Source organism: Brachionichthys hirsutus, chromosome 8 (assembly GCF_040956055.1).
Source record: "Brachionichthys hirsutus isolate HB-005 chromosome 8, CSIRO-AGI_Bhir_v1, whole genome shotgun sequence".
NCBI classification, from domain to species: Eukaryota; Metazoa; Chordata; class Actinopteri; order Lophiiformes; family Brachionichthyidae; genus Brachionichthys; species Brachionichthys hirsutus.
In genome coordinates this window covers 11,855,746-11,883,194 of record NC_090904.1, presented here as the reverse complement: position 1 = coordinate 11,883,194, position 27,449 = coordinate 11,855,746, and the positions used below count along the sequence as shown (strand labels likewise).

General features: G+C 45.7%; 1 protein-coding gene across 1 annotated transcript in view; it reads right to left on the bottom strand.

The window, feature by feature from the left end:
• Positions 1–27,197, bottom strand: part of sema3fb (sema domain, immunoglobulin domain (Ig), short basic domain, secreted, (semaphorin) 3Fb) — a 43,711-nt gene extending 16,514 nt beyond the window's left edge. Inside the window, exons 1-2 of the mRNA XM_068742618.1 lie at positions 27,169–27,197; positions 25,106–25,266 (exon numbers count right to left, since the gene is read on the bottom strand). Of these exons, the coding sequence (XP_068598719.1) occupies positions 25,106–25,223 (118 nt within the window). The 5' untranslated portion in view covers positions 25,224–25,266; positions 27,169–27,197. The remainder of the gene's footprint in view (positions 1–25,105; positions 25,267–27,168) is intronic.
• Positions 27,198–27,449: the final 252 nt, after the last annotated feature.

Genomic DNA, 27,449 nt, shown 5'->3' with positions numbered 1-27,449 from the left:
ACACTCCTTCACAATCTATAGGGGAGAGGCATTAGAGGGTGGCATTTACATATTGTTGGACAAACAGGCATTTCAGTCAAACAGGAGGTTTGGCTTTACTCTTGGACCAACAGAGAGCCGAAACAGGGAGCCACGGCACTGAGGTTACCCCGAGTTCTTCTGAGTGGATTTAACCGACAAAAATAAAATATCTGGCGAAGGAAAACCAGAGAATAAACCGTCCTATCCAGTTAGCTTTGGTTGACTGTTTACAAATGGTTTATTAGAACAGAGACACGCCGGCAGATAATTAAAAGGAAGGAAGTGTGAAAGGTGGTTATTGTGAGGTGTCGGACCATGAAAGTACAACACAGACTTCAAATCAGAACCATTTCAAGACTAAGGCTCTGTCTTTGAATCGGGCTCACCATGTTTGGAGCTCCTAAGAAACATTCCTGTGCAATGTGATGTGGTCGCGCGAAAGAAGTCTGGACGCCAAAGCCGTCAACATGTCCGCCTTAAAATAAACGCCATCTAAAGACCCTTTTAAACGGTCCCAATGGAATCTGATATTACAAGCCAGATCTAAATTTAACAAGGGGTTATGTCAATAAGCAACGATTAATAGCATTACATTTGCTCTGTTTGTACGGTTTGATTTAATAACTGTGCCCACCTAAGGAATGTTTACAGGTCAGCAGAGTGATTGACACCTGCCAGAGCCCAAAGCAGAGGCGCTGCAACATGTGGTCGGACCCCTGATTATTTGTGTTGGAGACTTTAGTTGAATGATGAGTCCCCATACACTCTCGCTGCGTTTGTGTGTGTGTGTGTGTGTGCACAGAGAGACTGAACCAGCCAGAAGTGCCTTGTATATCACACACACATTCTGTGGGACAGCCAAAACGCTTTCCTGAGGCCGACTGTCAGCAAGTGCTCGGTGTATTTGCTGTCAGAGAGCTGGATGGGACCATCAGTCAGCTGAATAGGGAATGTGAACACAGTAACAGCATGCTCTACCGACAGCCGTTACAATACACCAACACATATGTGATCTATTATCGTAATTCTAGAATCATTCGCAGATAGAGCTATGCTGTCCAGCCTCGGTATTGGCCTCTGACAGACGATGTCGACTTGCAGCTTATCAGCACTCAGATGGCACAAACCTCCACCGAAGCAGCTCAGTTTCCACAATTTGTCTTTGTGCCAAAGTCCCTTAGTAGTTTGATCATCATGATGATGATAACAATTATTGAAGAAAAGCAACAGATGGTGGGTTTGTTTTTTTCCAGGATGTATCGCCGTTATTTTAATATGTCAAATTTGTTCTAGATCAAAATGTGTGACGCCATGAGGATGTCAGCGTGTAATTCTCGACAAAAGATCTTATCCATTATCAATCGCAAATGGAATCATTTAAAAACCATCATGGATCATGAAGATGACCGGATATAATATAGAAATGGATCATTTAAAAAAAAAACAGCTAAATCCATTCAAAGATTTTTGTGTAATGTAATTCTGATAACAGACACAGATCCTTTTGCAATGCCAAGACCGGCCTTACTCTGGACTGGTTTGGTCATTCTGATGACATTTCTCAGAGGTCATTACCAAGAATCAAAATAGAATTCATAAAAAAAAAAAAAAAAAACTAATCTCGGCTCGACACCATCAAACCCTCATAGTCCGCTTTTCCACAAAATGTCTAGAAAATCTGTTCAAAACTTCTTAAGTTGTCCTAAAAACATACATAAACAATACATACTTCAAGACATTCCCCAACTCTCATGGTGACCGTAAAAAGAAAGTTGAGAAGGGCAGTAGAAAAAGTAAAAAATAAATCTGGTCCAGAAAGAGTGAAGTCATTCCAGCTATTAAATACCATTCCTTATTCTGTCAGCCTGTCTCAACTCGGTCCCAAACACAACCTTCGATTCGGCCAGACGTGGCTTAGTGTGCCGATGATCCTACGAAATGCTGATTGAGGATGTGTTGCTACGCTGCTCCAGCGGATCCCTGAACTGAGAGTGGTGCCGGGTAAAAAATAAATAAAAAAAAACCCGGACACGCATCGTCTCAAATCAAGACTGATGCGGAGTAGCAGAACTCCTGGTGCCTAGATATAAAAGATTCATGTATTTGCCGCATAGCAGATTCAAATCAGTGGTGAGTATATCAATAGAAGGCTGTTGAGGACAGAACTGCCGGGGAACAGGGCTAGAGATCCTCTGTCCGCTGCTTCCCCTGGAACACGCATGTAAATACTCAGGGATTACAACTCAAACAGGAAAGGGCCCAAAAGGCTGAGCTGCCCTGGTCTTTGTCAGCCACATTAGGGCATGACAGCGGTTTTCTGCACACAGACGTGTCCTGGTGATTTCGAGTCCGGGAGCTGCATGTCTATTAAAGCCAGATAAACTCTTAAAGTAGGCCATTACCGTTGTACGGGTTCGGTTCACTCTGGGGGGTCGGCGCACACAGCGAGAGCTTTGTTTTTGGGTAATACACCCCCCCCCCCCCCCCCACACACACACACAGAATGGCAAAGGCTTAGAGGTGAAAGCAAGCCGTCGAGGAACATGATCCTCACCCGCCGTATCTTTTCTTTCAATCACTTTCATTTTTTTGTTGCATTATGCATTTGAATGGAAACGAAAGGAAGTGATTTCTTGTTTTTCGATCTCAATTATTTGCGGAACGACACAGAAATGTAAAAGATTACACCGGAGGGAAGTTGAACTAATCAGGTCCAGGGTCGTGGTGTTCTGGTGAACACGGGCCGTGTTTCCGTCATGTGGTTACAGCTCCGCTCTCCCGACCTCAGAGCTCAGTCACACGGACGTGGTTGCAGCTGCACTTTCATTGTCTTTAGGGGGTGAAGCCGCTTTTCTGACCGCTTCAGGCCACAGATTCTTCCAGCAAGCGTTGATGGTTTCAGATCTCGTCTGAATATTTTCTCTATCTATCTGTAAAAGTTTGCAAAAAACACCTGAATTAATCGACGCCGCCTTAAAAACGAGGTAAACAAACCGATTCAGATCTTGTGAGATTGATCTCAAAATTCATATCACGCGAGATTTCGCTGAAAATTCAGATCTCGAAACAGTCTCGCGAGATTGTTCGAGAAGGAACAATGAAAAAATTGTTGCGGATACTTGAGTTGGAACCGCGGATAGCTTGGGGGGGGGCTTACTGTACATATTTTAATATACATAAATCTCACCGGAGTACAAGTCGCAGGACCAGCCAAACTATGAAAAAAGTGCAACGTCTAGTCCGGAAAAATACGGTACTTTGGTCTCGGCTTGCTTGTTTAAATGAGGTATAGCAATACAGAGACATGCCTCACTGTCAGGCTGAAACAACCCCCCTCCTCCCGAGAGAGCACTTGGCTGCCGACGGTGATCTCAGGGGCTTCAGGCCTTCATATTACGGCGTATCTCTCCATCTTAAATTAATAGCCAACAGGCCAAATTTACTTTGGAAGTACGTTTGGACAGGAACAGTTTACTGGCACGCAGCACTCTCTCAAGATCATGCGTCTCCAGTCACGAGAGAGCACACTGGTTAGGGTTAGTCCTTAACGAAATGATTTCCCTCCATGCTTGTCATACGACAAAGATTGGACGGCGCTCTATGTTGCATATTGAGCTATTCATTCCTATTTCTCTTCCGGGAAGATCAGAACAGAGTAAATAGAGTGCACACTCGTAACATGACAGCGATATGGGCGTCCCCACCCATGTGCATAACTCTCTGGTTTCAAATTGGGCAGATTAAAAGTGCGGGCCGCTGTCAATGACGGTTCAAAGCATGTCCCTGCTTGCAGAGAACTGTAACTGACTGTAAAGAGGCTACGGGGTTGCGATGGCACAAGATCAACATTTGTGGTCTCTTGCTTTGACTCTTGACAGGAAGGAAGCGATGAGCAACGTTGACCAAATTGCGCAGCAATCACGCACTCAGTTCTTTGGGTCTATGATTTTCACATGTGGAATGTGCGGCTGATAATTAGAAACTGCGCCACAACATCGTCCGTCCGAAGATTAAAGTGAGGCGCTAAAGCCAGAGCTCATAAACCAGGATCCACTCTGCTGAAAGAACAGTAATTTTAGAAATCTTCTGTTCAAATCAGTCTTTTAATGTCGGATGATGAAGCAACAAAGAAATACTCCCACAGCCCCCCCCCCCCCGGCACATTATAAACAAGCTGTGCTACCTGAGCAGGGGCCTGTGGCAGTTTTCCAACCAGTCATAGAGGTGTGTTAGTTCATTCACACTGGAGTGGCAGGAGTGATTATTGTGGCGTTTAAGAGCGGGTGGGAGTCGGTATGCTCTCACACATCAAAGGCAGCACTTGTCAAAAATCCTGAACAAATATTTTAAATGATGTCAATGCAGAGGAAGCTTATTTCACTTTTTGTTGAGAATTTCAAGCTTCCGTCCTTGAAAGAAAGGTCAACTTTGTCCTTGGTCACTTGTCTTTATTTTTACTTTTATCTTGGTTTCGGATTCTTACCTCCAACCAGGAGTTTATGTATTTGCCAGCGTTTGTCTGTCTGTCGTCTGTTTGTTAACAAGAAAACTCAAAATGTTACAGATGCATCTTGATGATGATCCAGAAGAGACCCTGGATTCTGGGTCACTTTCAAATCTTTATTCATATTGCAGTCGATGCAAAATATCTTCTGGATCTGATCTAGAATGAGGTCAGGAAAATATATTATTATTATAAAAAGTGCTCTAATTTATGTAACTTGTAAAATCTGGAATTTATTTCATGGGAAATGCAGATGCATGTGTTGGCATGTATCTATCAGGTGTTTCAAGAAGAAGAAAATCAAACTTCTGAAGTAGAAGTCTCAAAATCCTGAACGGCCATGCGCATCAAATATGATACGTTTGGCAATAAATGGTCCGGCTAAGCCCGTGAATCGACTTGAGTTCCACAGTCGGGGTTGAGCTGGCCCGCCCCCAGACGCCTGCGTCAGAGAGCTGCTGTGGTTCTCACTCTTATCTTACTCTATCAAAACGTTCTCACACTGATTTCCTATATCTGCCAGATAAGTTGCCTAATATAGACAAAAAAAAATCACAGAGGCCACAATCACAAAGAGGGAGATTACGGAACATTTTCATGCACATGCACACGGACACGTGTGTGACTCTAACACCCCTAATATGATGGGCTGTTTGCTGGCAGAGTGCGCCTCACTTTGCTCTCCCTCCTTTCAACACAACTCTTCCTCGTGTCAAACACGTACGGGTAGTTATTTGGGTTTGTGTAAATTACACGCTTCAAATCCACCAGAGTGACACAGTTGTTAAAGAATGTCTGTGTGATTATCGGAGCGAGGGTAGCAGGTTAGCCCTGCTGCTAAATGAGCAGGGGCGATAACAGTATGCAAACACAGCAGCTGCTCGCATCGGCTTAGCCACTTTGGTGGGTCGGAGGATCCGTGTCGCATCAGATCGGAGTGTCACGCAGCGCACGGCAAATATACAAGGGCACAAGATCTAGAGATAATATCTGACGCACTGGTAATGCCAAAAAGCATGGCCCACAATGGAATGGTAATCTCTCGTGACGCGCTCTCGGTGATGTGGTCAAGCTTGGCTGAATCCTCTGTGTGTGTGTGTGTGTCTGTCGACATGTTTTAGAGGCTCTGCAGATTGCTGCTAGGAGAGACAACAAGGACACAACAGCATGTCTGCACAAACAACTGCCTCACTCATACGTATTATAGAGGTTTCCTTCACTGTGGAAAAGGTGTGACCCCCCCCCCCCCTTCCTGTCTCCATAGACACTGATGTGATCCATCATAGGAGGTGCAGTTAAAACAGCCCAGTATCTCACGTCATCGAGCACCACAGTGGTCAAAAGTTGCCCTATGACACCATGCGAGACGAGACACTTTACTGTTTACCGCCGTTGCTGCACCTGCCAATCTCATTTGACATATTCAGACCTGTTCTATAATTAGGAACCACTGTTGTGCCCCACTGCTCCTTTTAAAGCAGCCTGCAACTGCCCCAACACCCCTCTAATGGAAGCAATTTGTATTCACGGTCATCTCCGATGAGCTCTCATGCAGAGATTGCCTTATCTCGGGGGGGGGGGCTCCCATCATCTAAGCCCCTCTCCTTCTGCCTCCTGTTGATGGACAGGTAGAGAGGGTGCAGGGCCAAAGGGTGCCTTTGGAGTCGAGGAACACATTTGTCTCAGTCTTTATGTAAACTCTTGTAAGGTCAGACATAAAAGCTCTGGCACAAAATAAGCACGAAGCAATTAATCCATGACAAAAACAAAATGACTCCGTACCAACAGTGTGTGTTTTCTGCCAATAATGTGCACAAACACATTTCTTCCTCAATCTAGAAGAAACATGTAAAAGGTGGAGATCCGGCAGAGGAGGAAACACGGATCCAGCAGAGTGAGGAAGGAGATCCTCAAATGAGAGTCGTAATCTAATTACACACTTCTGCACAAACTTGGATCTGCTTTAACTGTGCTTGATTCACAGTCTCTCCTGTTCACCACAGATGCTGCTACCTTCTCATCCTGCATGTCAAATCCTACAAGCCTTCTGCAACCACGACAAATCCACCATTGTTCTTAAATGCGATTTGTTTTGGAGGTTTTTTCAGTCACAGGGGGAGCATTAGCAGTTCACTTCATCTGAATCAATTATTTTAAACAAGCCAGACGATGTCTTGGCAAGTGGCGACAGACAGGGCTACGGCAGCCTGGGCCAGGAGACGTGGACGAGGTCAGAGGTGGCCAGGCAGCGGCGGCGGCGGTGCTTTATGTTCTGGTTTAATCTGGGATTAGCTCGGGGTCAGTGTTATCTGTCCGCTAGCCTGAGTGGAATCAGGAAACAGGGATTGCCTGAGGTAAAGTGGCATCACTGCACGACCTGTCCAGAATCGCAATGAGCCTGTGCTCGACAGGGGTGAAGGAGAGAAGGCAGGTACGTCCAGCCTGAGTCGCTGGGGGTACGAGTGCAGCCTCCCTGCCGTCACTCTAACACCCCCAAACCCTCATTTCCAACTGGGTAGAGATCAACATGCACTAAGGCAAAGGATTAACTACACCTCATGAAGCAGTGAATCATGCATATAGTATCCATCTGGTATCCGTTATCCACATCCTCTGGTTTCCTGAGTGAATTTATTGTAACGCCGATATGATACAGGAGATACAAGAGGTAGGAGACAAGCATGCACGTTTGCCTCAGGGGAACAAAGCAATGACCACGCAAAAAAGATTGAATGTAAAACCCTGAGTGGAAGAGCCTGGTTATCTTTAGCCTCACTTATCTTAGCCTCGCATGTCTCTGCTTGGCGTCAGAGCCTAATCCCCACATATTGGACACACTTAGAAAAAGAGACACACTCCAACATCTCTGCTTCTGGTGTCTGCTTTGCAGAGGACGGTCCACCTGGGACCTTTGTCAGCTATTAGACCAGCGCAGCCTTGTTGTAATGAAGATGGATCTCTTTCAGCCCCCCCCCCGCCGTAGAATGTTGAAGCTAGTGAAAATGGAGAGGCCTGAAACTCAGACTCTAAGGCAATAAAGAAAAGAAATAGAAAACCATCTGAGCAAAAACCAAGCTATTAAAAGAACAGTAGCCCATTGAAACGAAATAAATCCACTTTATCAGGACAATTAAGGCCACGAATTCAACATCTGGAGTTCTTCAACACCAAAGTATTTTTTTTTATTTCCTGCATCACGAGTGGATCGATCATGTTTTTTATGTGTCAGGGGATTTTTATCGTACACTCAATCTGCATCCTCGGCTGCTCAAGCAGTTTCAATCCAAGAAGGAAAGGTTTTATTTGTATATGGAGCAGCGGATATTCCCTCTGGTAACAGTGGATTCAAAGAAAAAAATAATTTTGGGGGGGGGCATCGGTGGTCTGCATATGAAAGCAGCTGATGTCGACAGAAACATCGTTCTTGTTCGGCTGGCTTCCAATGCATCGCTGATTCCCAGGCCTCGTGCACAGGAAGCTGGATTAGGGGACAAATCCTGCTGTTCAACACGTAGGTCAGCGCCGCGGTAGCATTTTTGCCTCATCACTTAGTTTCGTTGAACAAAGAGCGGTCGTGTGAACTGAAGGCGATTAGCCTTTTATCCACAACTTTGTGTTCTCTGCTGCCGTCGCGCCGCTGGGCCCGACAGCGCCCACACGACCCCATGAATCGGGGCGGGGAGGGGTGGGGTGGGGGGCGGGGGGGGGGGTTGTCCGGTAATTTATTTACTTTATTCAAACTGACAATCGTGCCCACTCCATTCCCGTGTCTCCACCCTTTTGTCTGGTCAGCTTGCATGAGCCTAATCCCTTCATAACTGTGCAGCTACTAAATGCCTAAAGGTCACAAGACAGCAAAGGGCAGTCCCTGATTCCCGATTTATGTTTCTTGGTCTTTACATTTTTGTATTTTGGTCGTGGAGAACGTTGCTTAAGAGCATAATCCAGACTTCTTTCCTGCATGTCTTCAAAACTCACCAAAGCCTTCATTTTAATCCCGCCTTTAACCAGACCGATGCTAAAAGCTTTACCTGTCTGAAGACTTATTTGTGGCACATCACCCTCCATGTCCATGTAAGGTGGTGCTAAAGAGATAGCGGCGCACGCCGTGGAGAAGGCGGGCCAAGGGTCAACAAGTTTACCAAGCCGATTTAGCCATCCCAGTTTGTCGCTGGTAATCTCCCTGCAGCTAACAGGGCGATAAAATCAGGCCGATAACTGCAGGAGATGGATGAAGAGAGAAACAGATCAGAGTGGGTGAGAGAAAACTGTGTGGCTGTGCAGGACCTCATCTATCGGGCCTCTTGCACACATGCACAGATAATGTGTATAGCATGCGCACACACACAACACAAGTGTGGGTCGGACACGCAACAGCTGGATAAATTCACTCAGTTTCATCAGAGGCGAGGATCCCGTAAGTGTCACAGCGGTTCTTCCACTCCAGCAAAAGCAGAGAGCAATAAGGTAAATCCAGATGGAAGGCAACGAGCAGAGCATGTGAAAGGTCCGTATCGGTTCCTCTCAGGTGGAATATGGAGGCGCTCGCTTTGGCAGTCTTGACCGAAACTTTATCCCTCACAGAGAAAAGGAAAAGACACATAGCCAAAGCATCCTCAATCGCTTCCTTTCAAACCCAAACAGCAAGACCTCTCCCACCCCCGAATAATAAACACTAACCTCTTCCCCAACCCAGGCAATATGCGTTCTAAATCAAGGGAGCGTCTCTCTTTTTTTCTCACATTCCCAGCCAAACGGAATTAATCTGAAGTGCTGGGGCCCAAAACTCCGCTTCCTGTTTGCTCTGGGAGCCGTAGAGACATGCGATCTTAAATTAGAAGCTCATAAAGAACTTGATGGGTCTTACCTTTAGCTGACAACCCCATTTATTCACTGGCTTTTACTTCAACACATTAAGAGGAAATGGGCTTGTCAAGATAAATTTCGGCACATCAGCTGTAACCCAGTTAAACAGTTAATATGCAGTAACTTTTGGTGAAATGCCACTCCACAGGTTGTCCTGGCCGCCCTCAAATTGCAGAGCTATACATCTTCTTTTCAACAATGTGTTTATGTTTCAGGAATCAAATGGCTAAGAAAAACACCCCCCCCCCCAAAAAAGAAATTTGATTTATTCATTCTGACTGCATTAAATAAAAGGACTGGCTTGAATCAGTCTCAGCTCACCTCCCTCTGGTACAGCAAAACAAATAATCTTCTTTCTCTCTCATCACTTGATTGCCCTGCAGCTTCTCTACATTGAAATTGGTAAAAGTGACCTTGATGACCGACGCACCAACTGTCAATCATTGATTACCAGTGCTTTTTACACCTCACTTAAAGGCTCCTCTTTGGTTTGATCAATATCAGTCAAAAGGTAGTCAAAGAGTTACTCTGAGGAGTGGCTATTAGGGCAGGGGTGATCCTTGGAAAGGAAATTATATGTGGCCATAGTGCATAGCACAATAAGTTATTTTGAAATATGTTTTAACAATTTTCTGAGTTGGATTCTCCCCAAAATTGGATTTTGACTCAATTGTTAAACCTTATCGACTGACAATTTGATGCCTTCAGAAGAGTCTAACTATGTGCAGCCCTGATTAGTCCAAACTGAAGAAGCATCGAAGAAGAAGCAAGAGCTGAAATGTCTTTGAAATCCTAAGCAGAAGTCCAGCGGCTTCAAATTCAACTTTTAAAGATGACCATGAGCTGGATGAATGAAAATGAGATACCAACACCTTTAAAATCACCGAGATCTGAGAGGTAATGTAGCCTAAAGAAGTTACAAAAAACCGGTTAGTCCGAACTGAAGAAGCATCGAAGAAGAAGCAAGAGCTGAAATGTCTTTGAAATCCTAAGCAGAAGTCCAGCGGCTTCAAATTCAACTTTTAAAGATGACCATGAGCTGGATGAATGAAAATGAGATACCAACACCTTTAAAATCACCGAGATCTGAGAGGTAATGTAGCCTAAAGAAGTTACAAAAAACCGGTTAGTCCGAACTGAAGAAGCATCGAAGAAGAAGCAAGAGCTGAAATGTCTTTGAAATCCTAAGCAGAAGTCCAGCGGCTTCAAATTCAACTTTTAAAGATGACCATGAGCTGGATGAATGAGAATGAGACACCAACACCTTTAAAATCACCGAGATCTGAGAGGTAATGTAGCCTAAAGAAGTTACAAAAAACCGGACAAACGAGTTGTGAAACCCCTTAGGAAAGACAGTTAAGATGCCGTCATTATCCCAACTGTCGGTTGTAAACATCCATCCTAGTTTATACAGCAACTTCCTGGTTCAGCTAAGACTTAAGAATCATGACCAGAATGTTTAGTGTACACTGAATTGGAATGTTTCTTTGAATGGTGATCTCAACCAGGAGAAAACATCCTTTAAGTCTTTCCAGTTGGTTTTCCCAAACGCTATTTTCATAGCCTTTCACATTCCACAGAGAAAAGATCCCTGAATGTGCAACTTAAGCATGTAAAGAAGTCGGAAAAGTAAACCCTGACAAAGTGGGAAATCCACCGGCCACTCTGTCAACCTGAACGGTGTCAGGTCAAAAGGTTGATCCGTGGCCTCCTTATTCCTGGATAGCATATTTGACATGGAATCAACTCTTAATCCGGAGGAAATCCTGCCGTGTTTTCCACCAGGATGACCTCCCGGCAGGTCGGAGAGAAGCGGCTGAGCGATTGCTGGGCTGCGCCGCCGCAAAGCCGAGACTGCGAGCGTCTACCTCTGGTTGAGTTTGTGGCAAGAGCTTTGCACTCGCCATAATGACTCATTGATCTGAGCTCCACAATCCCTGCCTGTCTTATCGCGGCTAATGGAGTTGCTTCTTGGCCCGTCACAGGCAGCAATCTCTCCGGGAGACTGAGGGCACATAGAGGTCGGAGCTGCTCCCCACCAACAGCGCTGTTCTCCGATCAGGTAGGGGAGGAAAGGAAAAGCTTTTTGAAACTTTCTGAACACTCGGCTCTTCTTGTTCGACAGGCCGCACTCCCTCTTACACTCGTTCTGTTGTTTTTCGGTGTGGCAGTGATATAGTATCCCTCCAGGCCTTTCTTTTATCACCTCAAAAACATCCATGATTCTTCTGGGTGCATGATAGCCTCACTTTGACCCCCCCCCCCTTTCACAAACACATGAAAGGCTCCCAAATCCATCTATAATGCTGGAGGCTGGCATGACAGGAGAATGCAGCAAGTAAAAGGGAAAGAAGAGGGCTGGCATGTCCCTCTGCAGGTGCTGCTTTATGGCCAACCCTACTGAGAGTACGATGGATCAAAAGCACTTTGCATGTCAGGCAAACAGAAACTACAAACCTTGCAGACTACGTTTGGCTTCTTTAGGGTCTCTGGATTTAAAGGAAGAGAAGTGTCGCGCCCGCAGGTTTGTGCACCTCTTCAAACTCTGCGTCCATCGACTGGTCAGACTATTAATGCCATCTCACTCGGGGTTAACATTCGCCATACACGTTCAGAGAAGAGCCACTCGCATCCCTCCCAAAACTGAGTGGCTCTTTGCAGAATCAGAAGCAGAATGGCAATAAACACCTTCTGATTCTCAGAAGAGCCACTCACATCCCTCCCAAAACTTATCTCTGGCCCCCTCATCCTCATCTCTCTTCCTCATTAACTCAAAGGAAAGCTGCCTCTCTCGCCCCAGTCATGCCTGAGGTGACAGTCACACATGGCAGCAGACATACAGGCAGCTTGACAGCAGGGAAAAAGCATGGCGCTTGGGCAAAAATCGCCCTCCCTGCGAGATTTTAATGACTAGTCTGTCTTTCCCCTCTCGGTTTAGGACGGCAACAGTGAGGCGCGCCTGACAGCCACGGCGTCTGACTGACAGGCAGGATATCCTTTGTTGTGACCCTGCATACCTGAGCACTTCCAGCAGCAGGTAATGAGCTGCAGGAGAGGCCGGAAGTATGGAAGTGGTCAGAAATGCAGCCTTTGCTGAGAGTGAATTCGTAGACAGTGAAGACATGAATCGGGTGGAGAGCAGGTATCCCAGGCCCAAAAGGTATTCAATGGGAGGCCGGTGCAATTGGAATATTGTATTTGATTCATTTAAGGCAATACTTAGCCTCCTCTTTGGAGCTATGAGCTGGGATTTCAAACCAAACATAGCCTGGTGCTAAAAAAAATGCAACGGCCTGGCGCGTTGCTGCAGGCCCAGGGAAGATTAAATACACTTGGAAAGTTAGATCCGTGAGTTTGAAGGCCAGTCATTGGCCACAGCACAGGAAACTATTAAGAAGTATTTTACAGTATATTCTGTCTCGGCTACAGTGAGGTTACTGGTAGAATATATTAGGAGTGTGTGGCAACATACACTTTACTGAAGCATAAGATTGGCCACCAAAATCTTTTTAAAATAGCCTGCATTCCTTTCCTCTCGTGATTGAATTATATTCTTCAAACTTCCTCTTGACCCCAGTAACAATCGGAGGATTTCCCTTATTGCTGTCTCTTATTTCCACCAATTAATATTGACGATTGTCATTTCATCGGTCGACATTGCTGAGACCATCGTCTTGAGTAATGATCCATATAGAGCAACCAAATAACCAAGTTTGCTTGATGCAACTTGACATAAAATTCTCATTTCAATTAATAGCAAATGTGGCAGGTGAAATAATGTGTCATGAATGAGGAATATGTTAATTACAGTACCTGTGGCGACCCTCCCCAGGAGGAGAAATAGGCGCGTCTGGGCCATCTGTTCCATTTCCAAAGGAGGGGCGGCATCTTAACTTCATGAATTATTAAAATGTGATAGTGGATAGTGGAAGAGTGGATCGTGAACATCGGGTGTCGGCCCCTAGTAATGACATTTCTGCTGCTCTTTAGTTATCCAGCATGTCCCACTCTCTGCATTAGCGCTGCAGGCAGCACACAGAGACCTGCGTCCCTCCCGTATGATGACTCTGAGACATATTTTAATTGGCACGGCAATTAAGCCAGACAAGTCCCAACAGCGCCGCTCTGGAACCTCTGAGAGGAGAGCGATTTGCTTCCGCAGGCAAATTTATCTTGAACATGTCGAGCACTCAACAGAAAATGACATGATGAATTTCAGCCAGACAGTTCGCGGCAAAGAAAATATTTGACTATAGGCAGAAGATTAATTGGAGTGCATCACCTTTAATGGGCCCTGAAACTGCTCTTGCATAACTTACCACTTCTACAAGTCAAGCATCGGGTACCTTTTTGGCCAACCAGATTATAAACGGATATTTCCAAAACGTTAATTTTTGAGCATCTAATTATACAGGATTGAAGCCTGCAGAACTAATTACATTACTACAATGAACAGTGTTATTTGTAATGTCACACAAACAAATCTGACTTGATGATGAGCTCTTACAGTAAAGAGGTTGATATTCAAAGTTTCTGCATTTACTTGAAACAATTCAGTGAAACTAAACCTGACATGACCTCAAAAAAGCTTAAAATTGATGTCATGCAGTTACATCATGGCAACCACAGTCCAAACTACGAATTGCAGTCATCAGATCGTAAACGTCCGCCAAGGACGAACAAGTTTTTTTTTAAATTAGGTAGCTTGAAATTAAGGAAAAGGTTGAAAAATGCTCCATCGTGTTAAGCAAAGTCAAGCACACAACCAAACAAGACACACAGAGAGTTAAAAACAGAGTCTCCTAATCAAAAACACAACCGGCATCACGGTTTGGACAGTAGTCAGCAGGCACGTCCATGCAACGTGCAGTTAGTGCATGAGGCATGAATTATCGGAATGATCCTTTAAAGACTTGCAGCATATTATCCACCACACTTGGCTTAGCAGCAACACAATGTGGGTGAGTTGCTATGTGGCACCAAAAGTAAAGAACTGGAAACATTGCAGACAATGAGAAGAGACATCTCTACATGTGGACATTGTTGTTTCACTTTACGCTGTTCCCCAAAAGGTAATTTAATATATATCTTTTATAGCGGCAGTTTTTCCAAGGAGTTTTCTTTGACATGTAACATTAATCACACAAAAAAAAATCTTTTCACTCCAGAGCGTGGCGAGGTTAACAAGGACAAACTGCCAGCGACGGCTGGGTTTTTCACATGATATTCATCACAATCGACCTCAGGGCTTTTTATTTTTATTTTTTTTCTCTTAACAATAAGAGGGATGAAGTCTGCACCAGGGCTGCTGCTTCAAGTTCAAGTGAAATGGAACATTTAACAGTCAGGCTCCCCTTCATAACATTCATCTCTTGCAAATCCCATTTTCTGCTTAAATCAATTGTCTGGCCCATTAGAGAGAGAGAGCGAGAGAGATAGCGATGGCATAGATCTGTATCTCACCCCCAATGGTGAAATAGCGTTAAATAAACGAGATTGGTGACAGTATTTATTTTGCCTACAAACCTTAAACCAAAGAATGTTAATATCCACAGGCGTATCAACACTCAATTAATATAACATGAAAGCATCCCTCTCAATAAAGGTGAGATTAAGTAGAATTAAAAAAGGAGCGGCATCTTTTTGGCAGGTAAAGTACCACTTGTGTCGGTGATTGCCAAGGAACTTTCTGAAGACATTTCGACATCTGAGTCCAGTAACTTCAGATTTAACCTTCAAGGATTACCATGACCTATGATAATCTACACCAACATGCAATTACCTCAAACAGCGTGTTATATAAACATACTATGGGCTATGCTCGCTTGTTGATTTAATTTCAAGTGATTTCTTGTAGTGTTGTTTAAGCTCCAGTCAGATTGGAGCCCTTATTTTCCCTTCATCCAAGCAAATCACAGTAAATCCCTTAATTGCTGCCGATTTACAGACGTTTTTTGATGTGGCCTTCATCCTCGTATTCGTAGCAAACAGAATGCGCCTTCTTGCTTGTGAGACACAGTGCGCTCATATGACTTTTAGCATAGCAAAAGCGTCGTTCCCGTTTAACAGCTCATGACAGAAACCAGTAGAATGAAACCCATTAAACAAGTAGACGAGTTTAAAGTTGAAGCATCTGCCGTGCCAATGAAAATGCACGAGCAACAACGACGCGTTTATTTCCAATCAAGTGCTTCACCAATTAAAACTTTTGAATCATAGCTCTAAAGGTCAGGTTGGAAACTTCCGTGGGTTTACTAATGATTTCGACACGGCGCCTTGGAGATTAACACAAACACACGACTGAGCTTCGAGCTGCAGCCTCAACCGACCCACTGAAGAGTTAATTCCACCGTGCACTTCATCCCCTCAGTGTGTCGTTAAAGGCTCCGTATCTCACCTAACCATCATTTATCTCCCCACTGCTAATTAGTTCCGATCAATTACCTTTACTCAATGCTAATTCCACATTTAAGAAAACAGGAAGAGCTGCTTATTCATTGCTGCTCTTTTAAATAGTCCCACGGGCTGGTTCAACTGCCGTGAGACTTTTTTTTTTTTTTGAGTGAGAGGCCTCAATTAAAAAGTAATCACTCAATGCTGGTGGGTACCGGGAGCAGGGGCACCCCTGCTCATTCATTATGACAGGAAAAGGGGAGACTAACTGACTTAAAAATAGCGAGCGCTCCTAACCTTTGAGTTGCGTTACTGGGCTCCATCTGATAGGGCGAAGACCTAAATCAATAGCCACCTGTGCTGGAGTTGGTAAGTTTGTTCCAGTAGTAAAGATGGAAGAATCGCAACCCCAAAGCTGATGAATGTGTGGGCGGCTGCCTGCCTGCCTGCAAACCAGCAGAGTTCAGCCCGAGCTCACAGATTGCCCAACAAGGAACGGTTAGCGACACAGACTGTCGGTGGTAAAAGCACATTTGACAAACTGCTAGACTCTTTGCAACCCCATTCGTCAGCGGGCACCCTTAAGGTCCATCTTTATTTCCATCCTGGAAGATAAAACGTAAGCATGTCGACTCTAGGAAGGTGGGTGAGGACAAGCTGGAGTAAAACTTTGGTCCATGCTGTAGCCCACGAGAGAGACTTTTGATTCAGGAGCATGGAAAGAAAGAGGGAGACGTGAAACCCAAGCCTGCCTCTTTTCCCCCTGTCTCCTTCTCCCTATGTCAAAGTGGTTCATCTTGGACTCCAGGCCCGTTTGTCTTCTCACAGAAAGGAAATGCAAAGTAGGCTTCTTCGAAATGCTGGGAAACACCGCAGGACGTCCCTGGAGGGAAATCAAATACAGCCACTGAGATCCACGCAGTAAAGTAGGCAATAAAGTATTCATTAACCCTCCATTAAAAGGCCTGAGCAGGAAAAACAAGCAACGGAGTTAAGAAGTCAAACAGGGATTTGGCGCCCACAGCAACACCAAGCCCGCTCATCTTAAGAGTCCCTCAACCCCCAAGTAGGGGGGGTTGAGTGATTGGTAATATCCCAACGTAACTTAGTTTGCTCAAACAGTTTCACAAGCATTACCGCAGATACTCGGAACCCTCCGCGATTCCAAATTGCAACACGTTGCCACAACTGGTTTGGCATTAGGCCCGGCTGGAGTGGTGGATCTATAAACAATGAGCGTCTTGACTTTCATTTTCCCTCCATCCAAGGACCTCATTTTTCACCTCCATTATAAACCGCTGTCGTCCTTTTGCCGCTCCTCAGAGGTGCTCTTTGGACCCGGGCCGAGAAATCTGCAGGCAGCATAGAGAAAGGCCTGCGGGATGCTTAGCGCCACATTCATTGATTAAAAAAAAGAAAAGCCTGATGCCCATTTGACGCCAACCCCCAGGTCTCCCAGAATGTGAATGAACTTCTGTGAATAGGTGGCAAACCTACACAAACTCCCCTGCAGCCATAGGACCCTCACGGGGGGAGGAGTGTGTGGGCGACACCAAACAGCATCAACAAAAAGGGAATTGCATGCCAGGATTTCTTTTTTTTTTTTACTCCTTCTCCAATCTAGAGGAGGCACTGCCACAGGAGGGAGCTTGAAAGGATGGGTCATTGACAAAAAAAACGGCCTGTCAGGGGGGTCACCGCTGGCCCCGGCTCGGCCTCAATGGATGTGAATGAGAGTCCATCCCCATACGTTGCAATTAACACCTACTCCACCAACAGCAATAAGAAAATCTCCAAATCAGCATTTCAAAACCATGGCGCCACAAAAGCAACAAAGTGCTGAGAGCTGCTGTGTGGTGAACTCTCCAGCGCATCTTTTAAACAGCCTCTTTTCCTGTCACTAATGCGGAATAGCGTCTGATCTCATCACTGAGCAGACGAGGAGGTACGAGCACACATGCGTCCAAGTGTGTGTTGAAAGTGCAGTTTACTCTTAGCATTCTTTGGTGAGCTCGAATAATGATCCGTATAGTTTCTGTATTCTAAATTTACACTGAAAAGAACCTTTGTTTCCCTGGACTTTCAAACAAAACCAGATGTACGTCGGTATCGTTTCACGTTGAAACCACGCTGGCCTGAAACCGATGGATGCGAATTTTGATCGCCGTGTCTATATTTGACCATTTAGGTGAGCGTGTAGAGAACCTGTAACTGATTTAACTTGACTTGTTCTGTTCTGTTCTGAGGTTCCGGTTGTATGCCAGGGCGCCGTCTGGGATATTTACTGTCGACTTCAAATGCATCATGTCCGAGGCTGTAAGAGGAATCTGAAATTCAATCCTCCTCTGACAGTTAGAAATGATTGAGGCTGGGGATCAGAAAGGGGCATGACCTTGACCTCCTCAGTCAGGGACACAACATTCCACTTGACCCTTTCGAGAGGCACACTTTTACTCCAGATCTTTAGGGATTAGTACGAGCATGCAGAAATGATGTATGACAATCATGACCAGTGAGTTCTTCCCTTGCATATTCTTTCCACACCCCTACTGAATCCAACCCCTCCCTCTCTGCCATTTCACAACTTCTCTTCTTGAGTAACATTGTTCGATAAAGTCCTCACAGATAATTCATTCTTCAATGTTAACGATCCTTGAAACTTTTGCAAAGGTTTCAGCTGAAGCCACAGACATGTCTAACCCCCCCCCCCCCACCCCGGACCATGATTCTACCTGACACCTTAATCTACCACAAGAGAAACACTACCGCTAAGAATATACGGCGTTCATCCCCGATGTCATTAAAGCCAGTCTGAGAGTTCTCAACCCGGTTTATCCGGTCTCCACAAATGCTCACAATCCCGGATAGACACCAAATCCCACAGGAAGTCTTAATTATTCCACCTAGAAAAACGACCAACCTTGAGACTTGGCAGGTGTGCTACATAGCCAGTCATAGGCCCAGATGAGCCCGGGCATTTGCTCGGTTCAACCATTGTGCCAAGCCTGAGGATGCATCATTTGTTTCCCGAGGACAGAGGTAGCATTGTAACAAATGATGATGAACGACAGTTTTCTCCACATCAGTGAAACGATGTGTAGCGTTTAATCACACCTGACAGGACCGCCACGGTGGGATTGGCATGCTCTACAGCAACCAAAAACCGTTCCCTGGCTGGGACAACGCCGAGCACTCCGCCGTCAGACCATGTGGGATCATTTACCGCTCCGTAATGTTTACCCGTAGTGTGCACGGACATAAAAGACAGAATTACGTTAGCTTTGCTCTGCTTCTAAGTAATGGATGCTCTAATTCTCTAGCTTTGACCTTTTCATTTAAAGCTGGGGGAAAAAAGATGAATTGTTGTCCCATAAATAAAAAACACATGGAAGAGGATGCACCAGTCGGGAGAAAGTGATTCACAGTATCTGGACAATTTGGCTGTTATTTTCCAGAATGGCAGGAAGGGCTCGTCGGGGGGATGCAAAAGGCAACACGGACAGACAACACTGGGGTCTCAGTCTCAGACGATGTTGAATTCGGGCGCGAGGCATTGACGGCACCTGTAATCTGACACGGGTCTGTTACACAGGTGAAACCCCGTCCAAAGGGAGATCAACATAACTCCGTGCAGATGCTAAATGGGAGCACCACATGCCAGGAACCCAAAACTATATCTGGTTCCTGTATATTTACGGCCCATCCTGTGCCTGAGGAAGAAAAATGAATAATAAGAAAGGAAAGCCGGACAGAAGTGCTGCAGGAAACCAAGCATTTAAAAGATGAGTCAGACTATGTTTAGATGCCCCTCAGTCACCTTCAGTTTCCTCTGCCCGCAATAATCCCCCCGGTGATGTGTAAGAACCTTGTCACCAACAAACACTTCCCCACCTGCACACACAATGTCGTGCAGCAACCTTTGGCCAGATGTTGGAGAAACAACACAAACTCTGAGACCGTTTCCTCCTTTATCAAACATCAGGACCACCCAAGCTTCCTGCGATACACTCTGCAAACTTGCAACCATGTGGCATGAGAATCGAGTACGGCAAGGAGATACATGTCGCAGTACTGACATACAATGGTTCTATTCACTGGCCACGGTAAATAAAGGCCTGTGTGTGTGTGTTTAACAATCAGAAGGAGAGAATACAAGAATATACCAGGAGCTGCAGAATCGGTACGAGGTGGGAGGCAAAGGCAGCGTTACTGGTTGGCTGACGCAGCCGCAGGACGACACTGACCGCAATTTGATTTGCAGAGGGAAACTGGCATCATCAGAGACGGCTATGAGATTGCTGCCGGATTCAGGGTCAACGTGCCGAAAGGCGCCAACGTGCTCCTTTTATTTTTGGAGGAATATCACATGTCTGTCTCACACATATACTTGATAAAGAGAAGGGTGACAAAAAAGAGCAATGCTGCATTTTATAACACCGATGCACATGAATCATTGATTTCACAGTTTGGGCCAATTGCTAAGTTTTACGGAAATGTATTTGTGCTACATTAAATTACGTTTATTTCCAGATAAAATGCAGAGTCCCCGTGCTTTTATGTTGATTAATCGCCGCGGCAACAGGCAAATACAAAATATGAGCATCGGTTCCTTTAGTTGCAATCAAATCACACAGATGCCGTGCAGCGTTTTGCCTTGTTTCCTGCAGCTGCATAGTCGTCTTGATCATCAGATTCCACTGACAACATGTCGAGTGGTCTGAAGATAGGTGTATGACTGATGGGACTGTGTTTGCACTTAACAGGGGGGAGGGGGGGTGCAGTTTAGGTAACGGGTCCCGGGGCAGACAGCAAATCGATGCCTAATTCCACAGCCGTCAACCTCAGACTCTGACATGAATTTACACATTTGAACCGTAACGTCTGACTGAATCACTAAATTCAGTTTGGTCAGAGATAAATGCATTTCAAGTTGGGCCACATTAAACTCTCACATTGTATTTTAGGGTGAAAAAATATCCATTCATTCCTCTTCTTAACCGCTTTGTCCGTTACCGGGTCGTGCTGGAGCCTATCCCAGCAGTCAACGGGGTGGGGGTGGGGGGGGGGGGGTTACACCCCGGACAGGCCACCAGTTCATCACAGGGCCACACACAGACAGACAATCATTAACACACACACTAACAACTAAGGACAATTTAGTGTAACAAATTCACCTAATTTGCATGTTTTCGGCGAGAGGAAGCCGGAGAAACGGGATAGAACCCACGCAGGCGCGGGGAGAACATGCAAACTCCTCACAGAAAGACGGATTTGAAACTGTGAACCTGTGACGGGACCGAGCTGCATTTGCCCCTGAATCACCGCCACCGCCCCGCCGACTGTGTTCAATGGTTAACCACGGCGCTACAAGCGACCACTGTGTGCCCGCTGAGGGAGGAGAGTCCGCCACTAAATATAACCTCGCGCGGGCAGAGCAGAGCAGAGAGGCTGAGGTCTGGGACTCGGTGCTTGTCAATGCTTTGTCAGTCATGAATTTGCTGCCATGGGATGTATCCTCACAAACGGTAATAATTAGAGCTCACAGCCGAACTGCTGCAGCTGCGCCAGACGACTGGGGCAGCGGTTCTGTGGCCTCCTCGTGTGGTGAATTAGTCGAGAATTAGCTACAGGACTAAGGTGCGGCGGCAGGTTTTGAGGTATCTTACGAATTGGAAATAAAAAGGCTCGGGTTTAAAGGCAACCTTGGGGGGGCGTTTGTAATGAAGTTGCCGGAACCCGCGGCCAAAGAAACCACACTATGTTTGTTGAGCCTATCAATATTGCGTAAGCACTCAGCCCAGGCCTCAGAAATGCTTCATGCCACAGAGCTCTAATCAGCTCAACGGTGGCGAGGAAGTAAGAGCTTTGACCGCTAATGTGTGCCGGAGCACAGAGAAGAAAGTGGCCACTGCAATACCGCAATCGCAGTTTAAACATTGACTATTATAAGCGTCAGGCCAACAGTAAAGGGGCCACAGATGAACTGATAAAAAAGCTGCTGACTTGGCAACACTCCTAAAGTGTTTTAGCTCATATTTGATTCTGATCTGTTGTTATTCCCAGGAATTAAAATCCAGGTAACTGGATGAATACTGCATAGGAAGATTTGACCCGTACTAGAACCCCTGTCATTTAACCCAAACGGGGAGTTTCTCACTCTCTCCCCTACCCCACCCACTCATCCACTCAATCGTACGCATCCACACACATCCCCTCACGGTGGGGCATACAGAAGAAACATTCTGAATAATGATGAGTCGGAGCTGCTTCCTTTCACATACACCTGCTGGTGAGCTCTTGTGCAGCACATTTGACCCACATTCTGGTGTCATCTCGGTGGATTTAACTTTGTATGCATCTAGTGGAAGGATGGGGGGGGGGGGGGGGGGGGGTTGAGATAATCCAGCGTGCTGTTGTGGACCTTTTTCTTTTGTGCTGACAGAGCATGATTCCATCGCTGTAGCATCAGCCGTTTCAGATTTCATTAACACGAACAGACTGCCGTTTCTCACAAGGCTCCCTCCGAAAAGTGAAAATTCACCACGAGGGAGATCGTCAAGCACCTTGTTCATTCCGAACCGAACGAAAATAAACATTTTCAGGAGGAGACACAAAAGAGCAGATTCATCAAAACCTGGAAATGATTATGAGCGGAAACCTTGCTTCAAAACATGATAAGGAATATGCTCCTTAAATGTCTAAAGATCATTCTCTCCTTGCAGTGGTAGGGGTCGCTTTGGGGTGGGGGGGTTAACTCAAACTATCAGATTGACTCCCTTCATACGATTCCTCTCTTGGGGGCTACTGGCGACAGCAGTCTTGTCTCAGCTAACCGTAAAACGTCAACTGATTATCTACGGTGCTTCCGCTGTACCCCCCCCCCCTCATTCCATGAACCGCTGTTTGTTCATCTGACATTAATTATACACGTTCGTTGTCTAAACTTCTTTTGCTCTTGCCAACTCTGCCCTTTCTCCTCCGCTTATTACCCCGCATGATAACAAAGAACAAAGTCTGCTGCCGAGGTTTGTCCCCCCCCCCATTGCAAAGCAATTTTCACTGAAATACCTTGATTTTTCACCTTCTAGATGCTTCTATGTTGAGATGCTTTCCAAAACCACAGTGAGTGCTCCCCATATAATAAAAGCTTTGCACACTGCTTGAAGCCAAAGCAAAGCAATTAGGTCCCATGATTTACTCTACCTGTTTTAGTATGGGCCTCCCAGACGGAGGACATGGTTCGGAAAACTCGCTCCTCGGCTACTGAGTCAATCAGTTTGGAACATGTGTTTAGTTCGACGCTGAGAGAGAAACACTCAGCTTTATAGCTGCAATTTAAGGTTCTAGCCGATGCGACATGCTTGCCATAATGATCAATAATTATAAGCATGGGATAATTGATGCATTCTTTCCCTCTGTCTCGCTTTAAAACCTGCATATTGTCCGCACTTGTCTTCGTGCGGTGTTCCTTTAAAGTTGCTGCTCAGAGGCAAACCGCCTTCTCAAACAGCTCGGGCAAAAAAAATAAAATAAAAAAAGCGGAGCCCCGTCATGAGGCACCAGGGGAAGTACAGTCGACTTGCCAAGGTAAGGGCTACACGGGCCGCTCAAAAAGCAATTAAAGGGAGAGAGAAAATCACATATTGAATGGAGAGAGGGGTGCATTCCCCCGAGAGAGAGAGAGGCAGCGGCAGCAGACTGTGAAATTCATATTGACTGGCGAGGCAAACACACACAGGTAAGCGGGAGTGCTGACCTTTTCCCACTCGTGCGCTTCTGCCCTGCAGTCCATTGCTTTCAAACGCACTTCGGGTGAGCTCCAGCAAGATGCACCCCCCCCCGTACAAGAGCATTCAAGGATTCAAGACTTATCGAGCAAAACAAAATCAATTGGAAGAGTTCCCGAAAAGCGACACAAGCATTTGCATGGAGACCCGACAACAACAACAACAACAACATAGAAATTTAAAATAAATGCAATTTGTAAGCGGAAGAAAAAAAGACCTGCTGAGCTCTGGATGCAAGTTCATTGATGTTTTAAATCCTAGTTGATTAAAATAGGAAAAGGCCTTCAACAATGAACTATGCCGGCCCACTTTATTAAGTCACCTTGTACTGGGGAGCACTGAGGAAACAGGGGCGCTGCTGCTCGCTCCCTTGGCTTTTCTGGGGATGCTAATCAAAGGCTAGATCTGCGAGCAGGACAGGCCTCTGGGACATCGCTGTGCTTGGCTGATCCTGCCAATTTGCTCTTGATAATACACCCCCCCCCCCCCCATCTCTTTCTCAGCAACCCATTTTACCAAATCTGCACAGACGCAGTGCACAAACGCAGCGCCCTAAAATACATGTCTGCTTCACTGGGGAATAATCACATAATGGCCCTGGTGTTATTACATCCTCCTCATTATCCCATCTCTCTTTCTGACTCCCATTAAGGGATTCCGTAATAAAGATGAATGAAGATAAAAAAAACTAAAACAATAATCACGTACATTGTCTGGGAATGAGCGCCGACATCAAACGCACAAAATATCTTCAGTGTGTGCGTCTGCTCAGTCATGGTTTGCAAGCTTTGCATATTTAATTATTTTTTGCAAAATAAGCAAGTGGAAGCATCTGGTGATTATTACAATGCATAGGGGTCTGCAGGGAGGGGGGGGGGAGGAGCAAATGAGAATTGCATGGCTCGTTTGCGGAGGGCTCCGTGGCCGAACATGACAGTCAGATTCGTCCTCGGGAAAAACCTTCAACACTTACCGAAGCCACGGCGGCTCCTGTTGCACAACTGTCACGCCATCCGTTTATGCAATGAACACTATGTAAGAGTTAGAAACACGACGAGTCCGGTTCTAAAAGAGGAACAAAAGCCGGTTCTTGTTCTCCCTTTGTTGGTCCAAACTGTTCTGCATAAAATTCACAAAGATCAGAATGGCGGGGCCGCCGTTCCGCCTCCGAGCCGGCAGAGGAGGTAGAAACAAAACAGAATTGTTGTCTACAAAAGGATCGAGCAAGAGAGGCAGTAGGGCAGGAGTGTGTGATGTAATAGGTAGCTAATAGCAGACAGCGGCTAACTGAACATGCCCTCAATTTGGGAAGGCGGAGCAAAGTTCAGGAGCTCCATGACCTCCGGGCAGAAGTTGAAATCCACCCGCAAGATGACATCTTATTTTCTTTGATGTTGCTTGATTTATATGTCAAATAAAAAGGCTTGCTTCTGGACTGCCAGCATGTTCTTACAAAAAAAAAAAAAAGAAATCATGCAGAACGAGAAGAAGAAGGGGACCGAACAAGAGAGGAAGATGAGCTTCGGGTTCCTACCTTTGAAGGAGGTGAAGACGCGGGGAGCAGCCAACGGCTCATTGATCACTGGATTCCCGAAAGCAAAAGTGGACAGTGCCAGGAGAGCATGGACCGTCCACAGACCGTCCAGCTGCATGGTTGAGCGTCCTCCAGTAGCACGGAAGAGAAATAAGAAATCTCTGCAGGGACAATAAATACAGAAGAAATGCATGAGCAGAGAAGAGAAGACGCTTTCCTGATTCAACATTACAAAGAGACGTCCGAAAGCTGCGTCCATGTGTTGATTTATGTCACACGTCTCATCACCGTCTCCCGTGGGACCCATCGCTGCAAGTCTTGGCAACGAAACGGCGAGGTGTGGCGTTGACGCCCCAGATCTCCGGGAGGTTTGCTCGTCTGATGAGTCGATGGAACGGAGCCAGGCTTTCGGGGATGTGTGCCGAGCTCCGTTTGGTAAAAAAAAAAAAAACTGTGTTTGTTTTTTCGGCTTGTGAGACAAAACCGATGGAGAGAAGCCTCGGCAGCGGCGAATTCTCCTCTCCACGCACCCAGAACACATTCCTGCCTCATGACAGACACTGTATGCGTGCACCGTTCTGTAATTACAGGCTCACCTAATGCTGGGTTTCACCACGTCCTCACGCTCAAGAGAGAAAGAGACACAATAAAAGCCGGTGCAACCTGCAATAAAACATTAACCGCTCGATGAAAGGCGGGCGAGAGGGATTACGAATGATGACAGGCTCAGACGCTAACTACAACAGGCCGACACGTCTTTCGAACAATGCAGCGTCGGCCATCAATGAAGCGTGAAGTTAATGAATGATAGACACGGGGGGCACAATGAGCCCCCCCCACACACACACACACATCACAGCTCATCAGAAAGACCCATCAACAACTGCATTCACCGATTATCCATCAAATCCACTCAAACGAGGTCAAATTGAACTTTTTTCACCCCCAGTCTAATTCCCACACCAGCATCGCTGCCCCACGGAGGCCAGGAGTCTCCTCGTCTCCTCGTCTCCTCTCCTTGTCTCCTCTCCTCGCATGAATCACAACAAGCAACGTGTGTTCAGTCCAGGTCGCATCTCACACATCATCCCAGCCGGTCCTCGGAACGGTCGGCTGCAGTGCTTTTATGGGCATTGCCAGCTGTTTAAACCACTCTTATTTACTGACAATTTGTTCAGCATCCAGCTGTTTATTCTGAGACGGAGGCCAAGCGCTTCACACAAGCACATGAAATTGAGCAAGGCGCCGCACACGGATGATCACCAAAGAGGCTGAGAGGCACAGAGTCCTTTCACATCACTGCTCTGACCGGTTTTGTGTCGTACAATGGAAACATCGCTTCAGGTTTACAACAACAACAAAAAAAAGGACCATTTAGGGGTCAAATATAGACTCAGCCCAAACAGTTGAGTAAAAAGAAAACACATTCACGTTCACTGTGTTAAATCTGCAAGTTATTAACTTTCACGTGTTGGATAAATATAATACAACCAGTGAAGGTTAATGAGCAAAGGACGGGCTGGGCGTCTCCTCAATCCTGCAGGTATGTCCATCTTTATTCAAATGATTACTGAGACTCGTTTCATCATTCTGACACATTTACTAATAATAATTAAGAGGAAAAAAATGTGTTCAATATATAGAATACATTATACATTCCAAATCAATAAATGCAGTAATTTCCAGTTAAACATGAGAGGCGTCGACTGAAATCTGTGTTGAACAGACTGGAGCTTCGGCCACACGTGGACGGTCCGGCGCGGCGTCAGCGCGCACGCTCAAACGAAGAGCAATTAAATAAGTAGAATATTATAAATTAGCTAATAATGGCTCATGGAAGAAATTGGATTTTGATAGACGAACCTATCTGAAAAGTTTAAATATTATCCGACAGACTTTTGTTTATATATTTCTAATCATTGAGTAGTGTCTTAAATTAGACCAGAAATAAAAAATAAAAAAAATACTAGAAATAGAGCAGACCGGAAATCGTTTTCACTCTAAATGTTAAAGCAGGTGATTTACAATCAAATAAAAGCAGCGGGGAGAACAATAACGCTCACCTTATTGTTACAGCTTCCCGACAACAACTTCAGATCCAATCAGGCAAGTCATTGAAATGCCAACAAATCGGTCACTTCCGACTCCAAGTTGTAATCAATAATAATAAGAATTGATTGATGAATATCCCAGCGCAGCTTCGAGGCGGTCCTTGTTCAGGGGCGGGGGTTGCAGTTTACCTCTGGAGGTGTCAGTGCTCAGTGAGAAAATGACAGTTCAATAAGGACAGGGTGTTACCGCGAGGTGATCGGGTGTTGTCGTCGCGCGACCACAATCGACATCT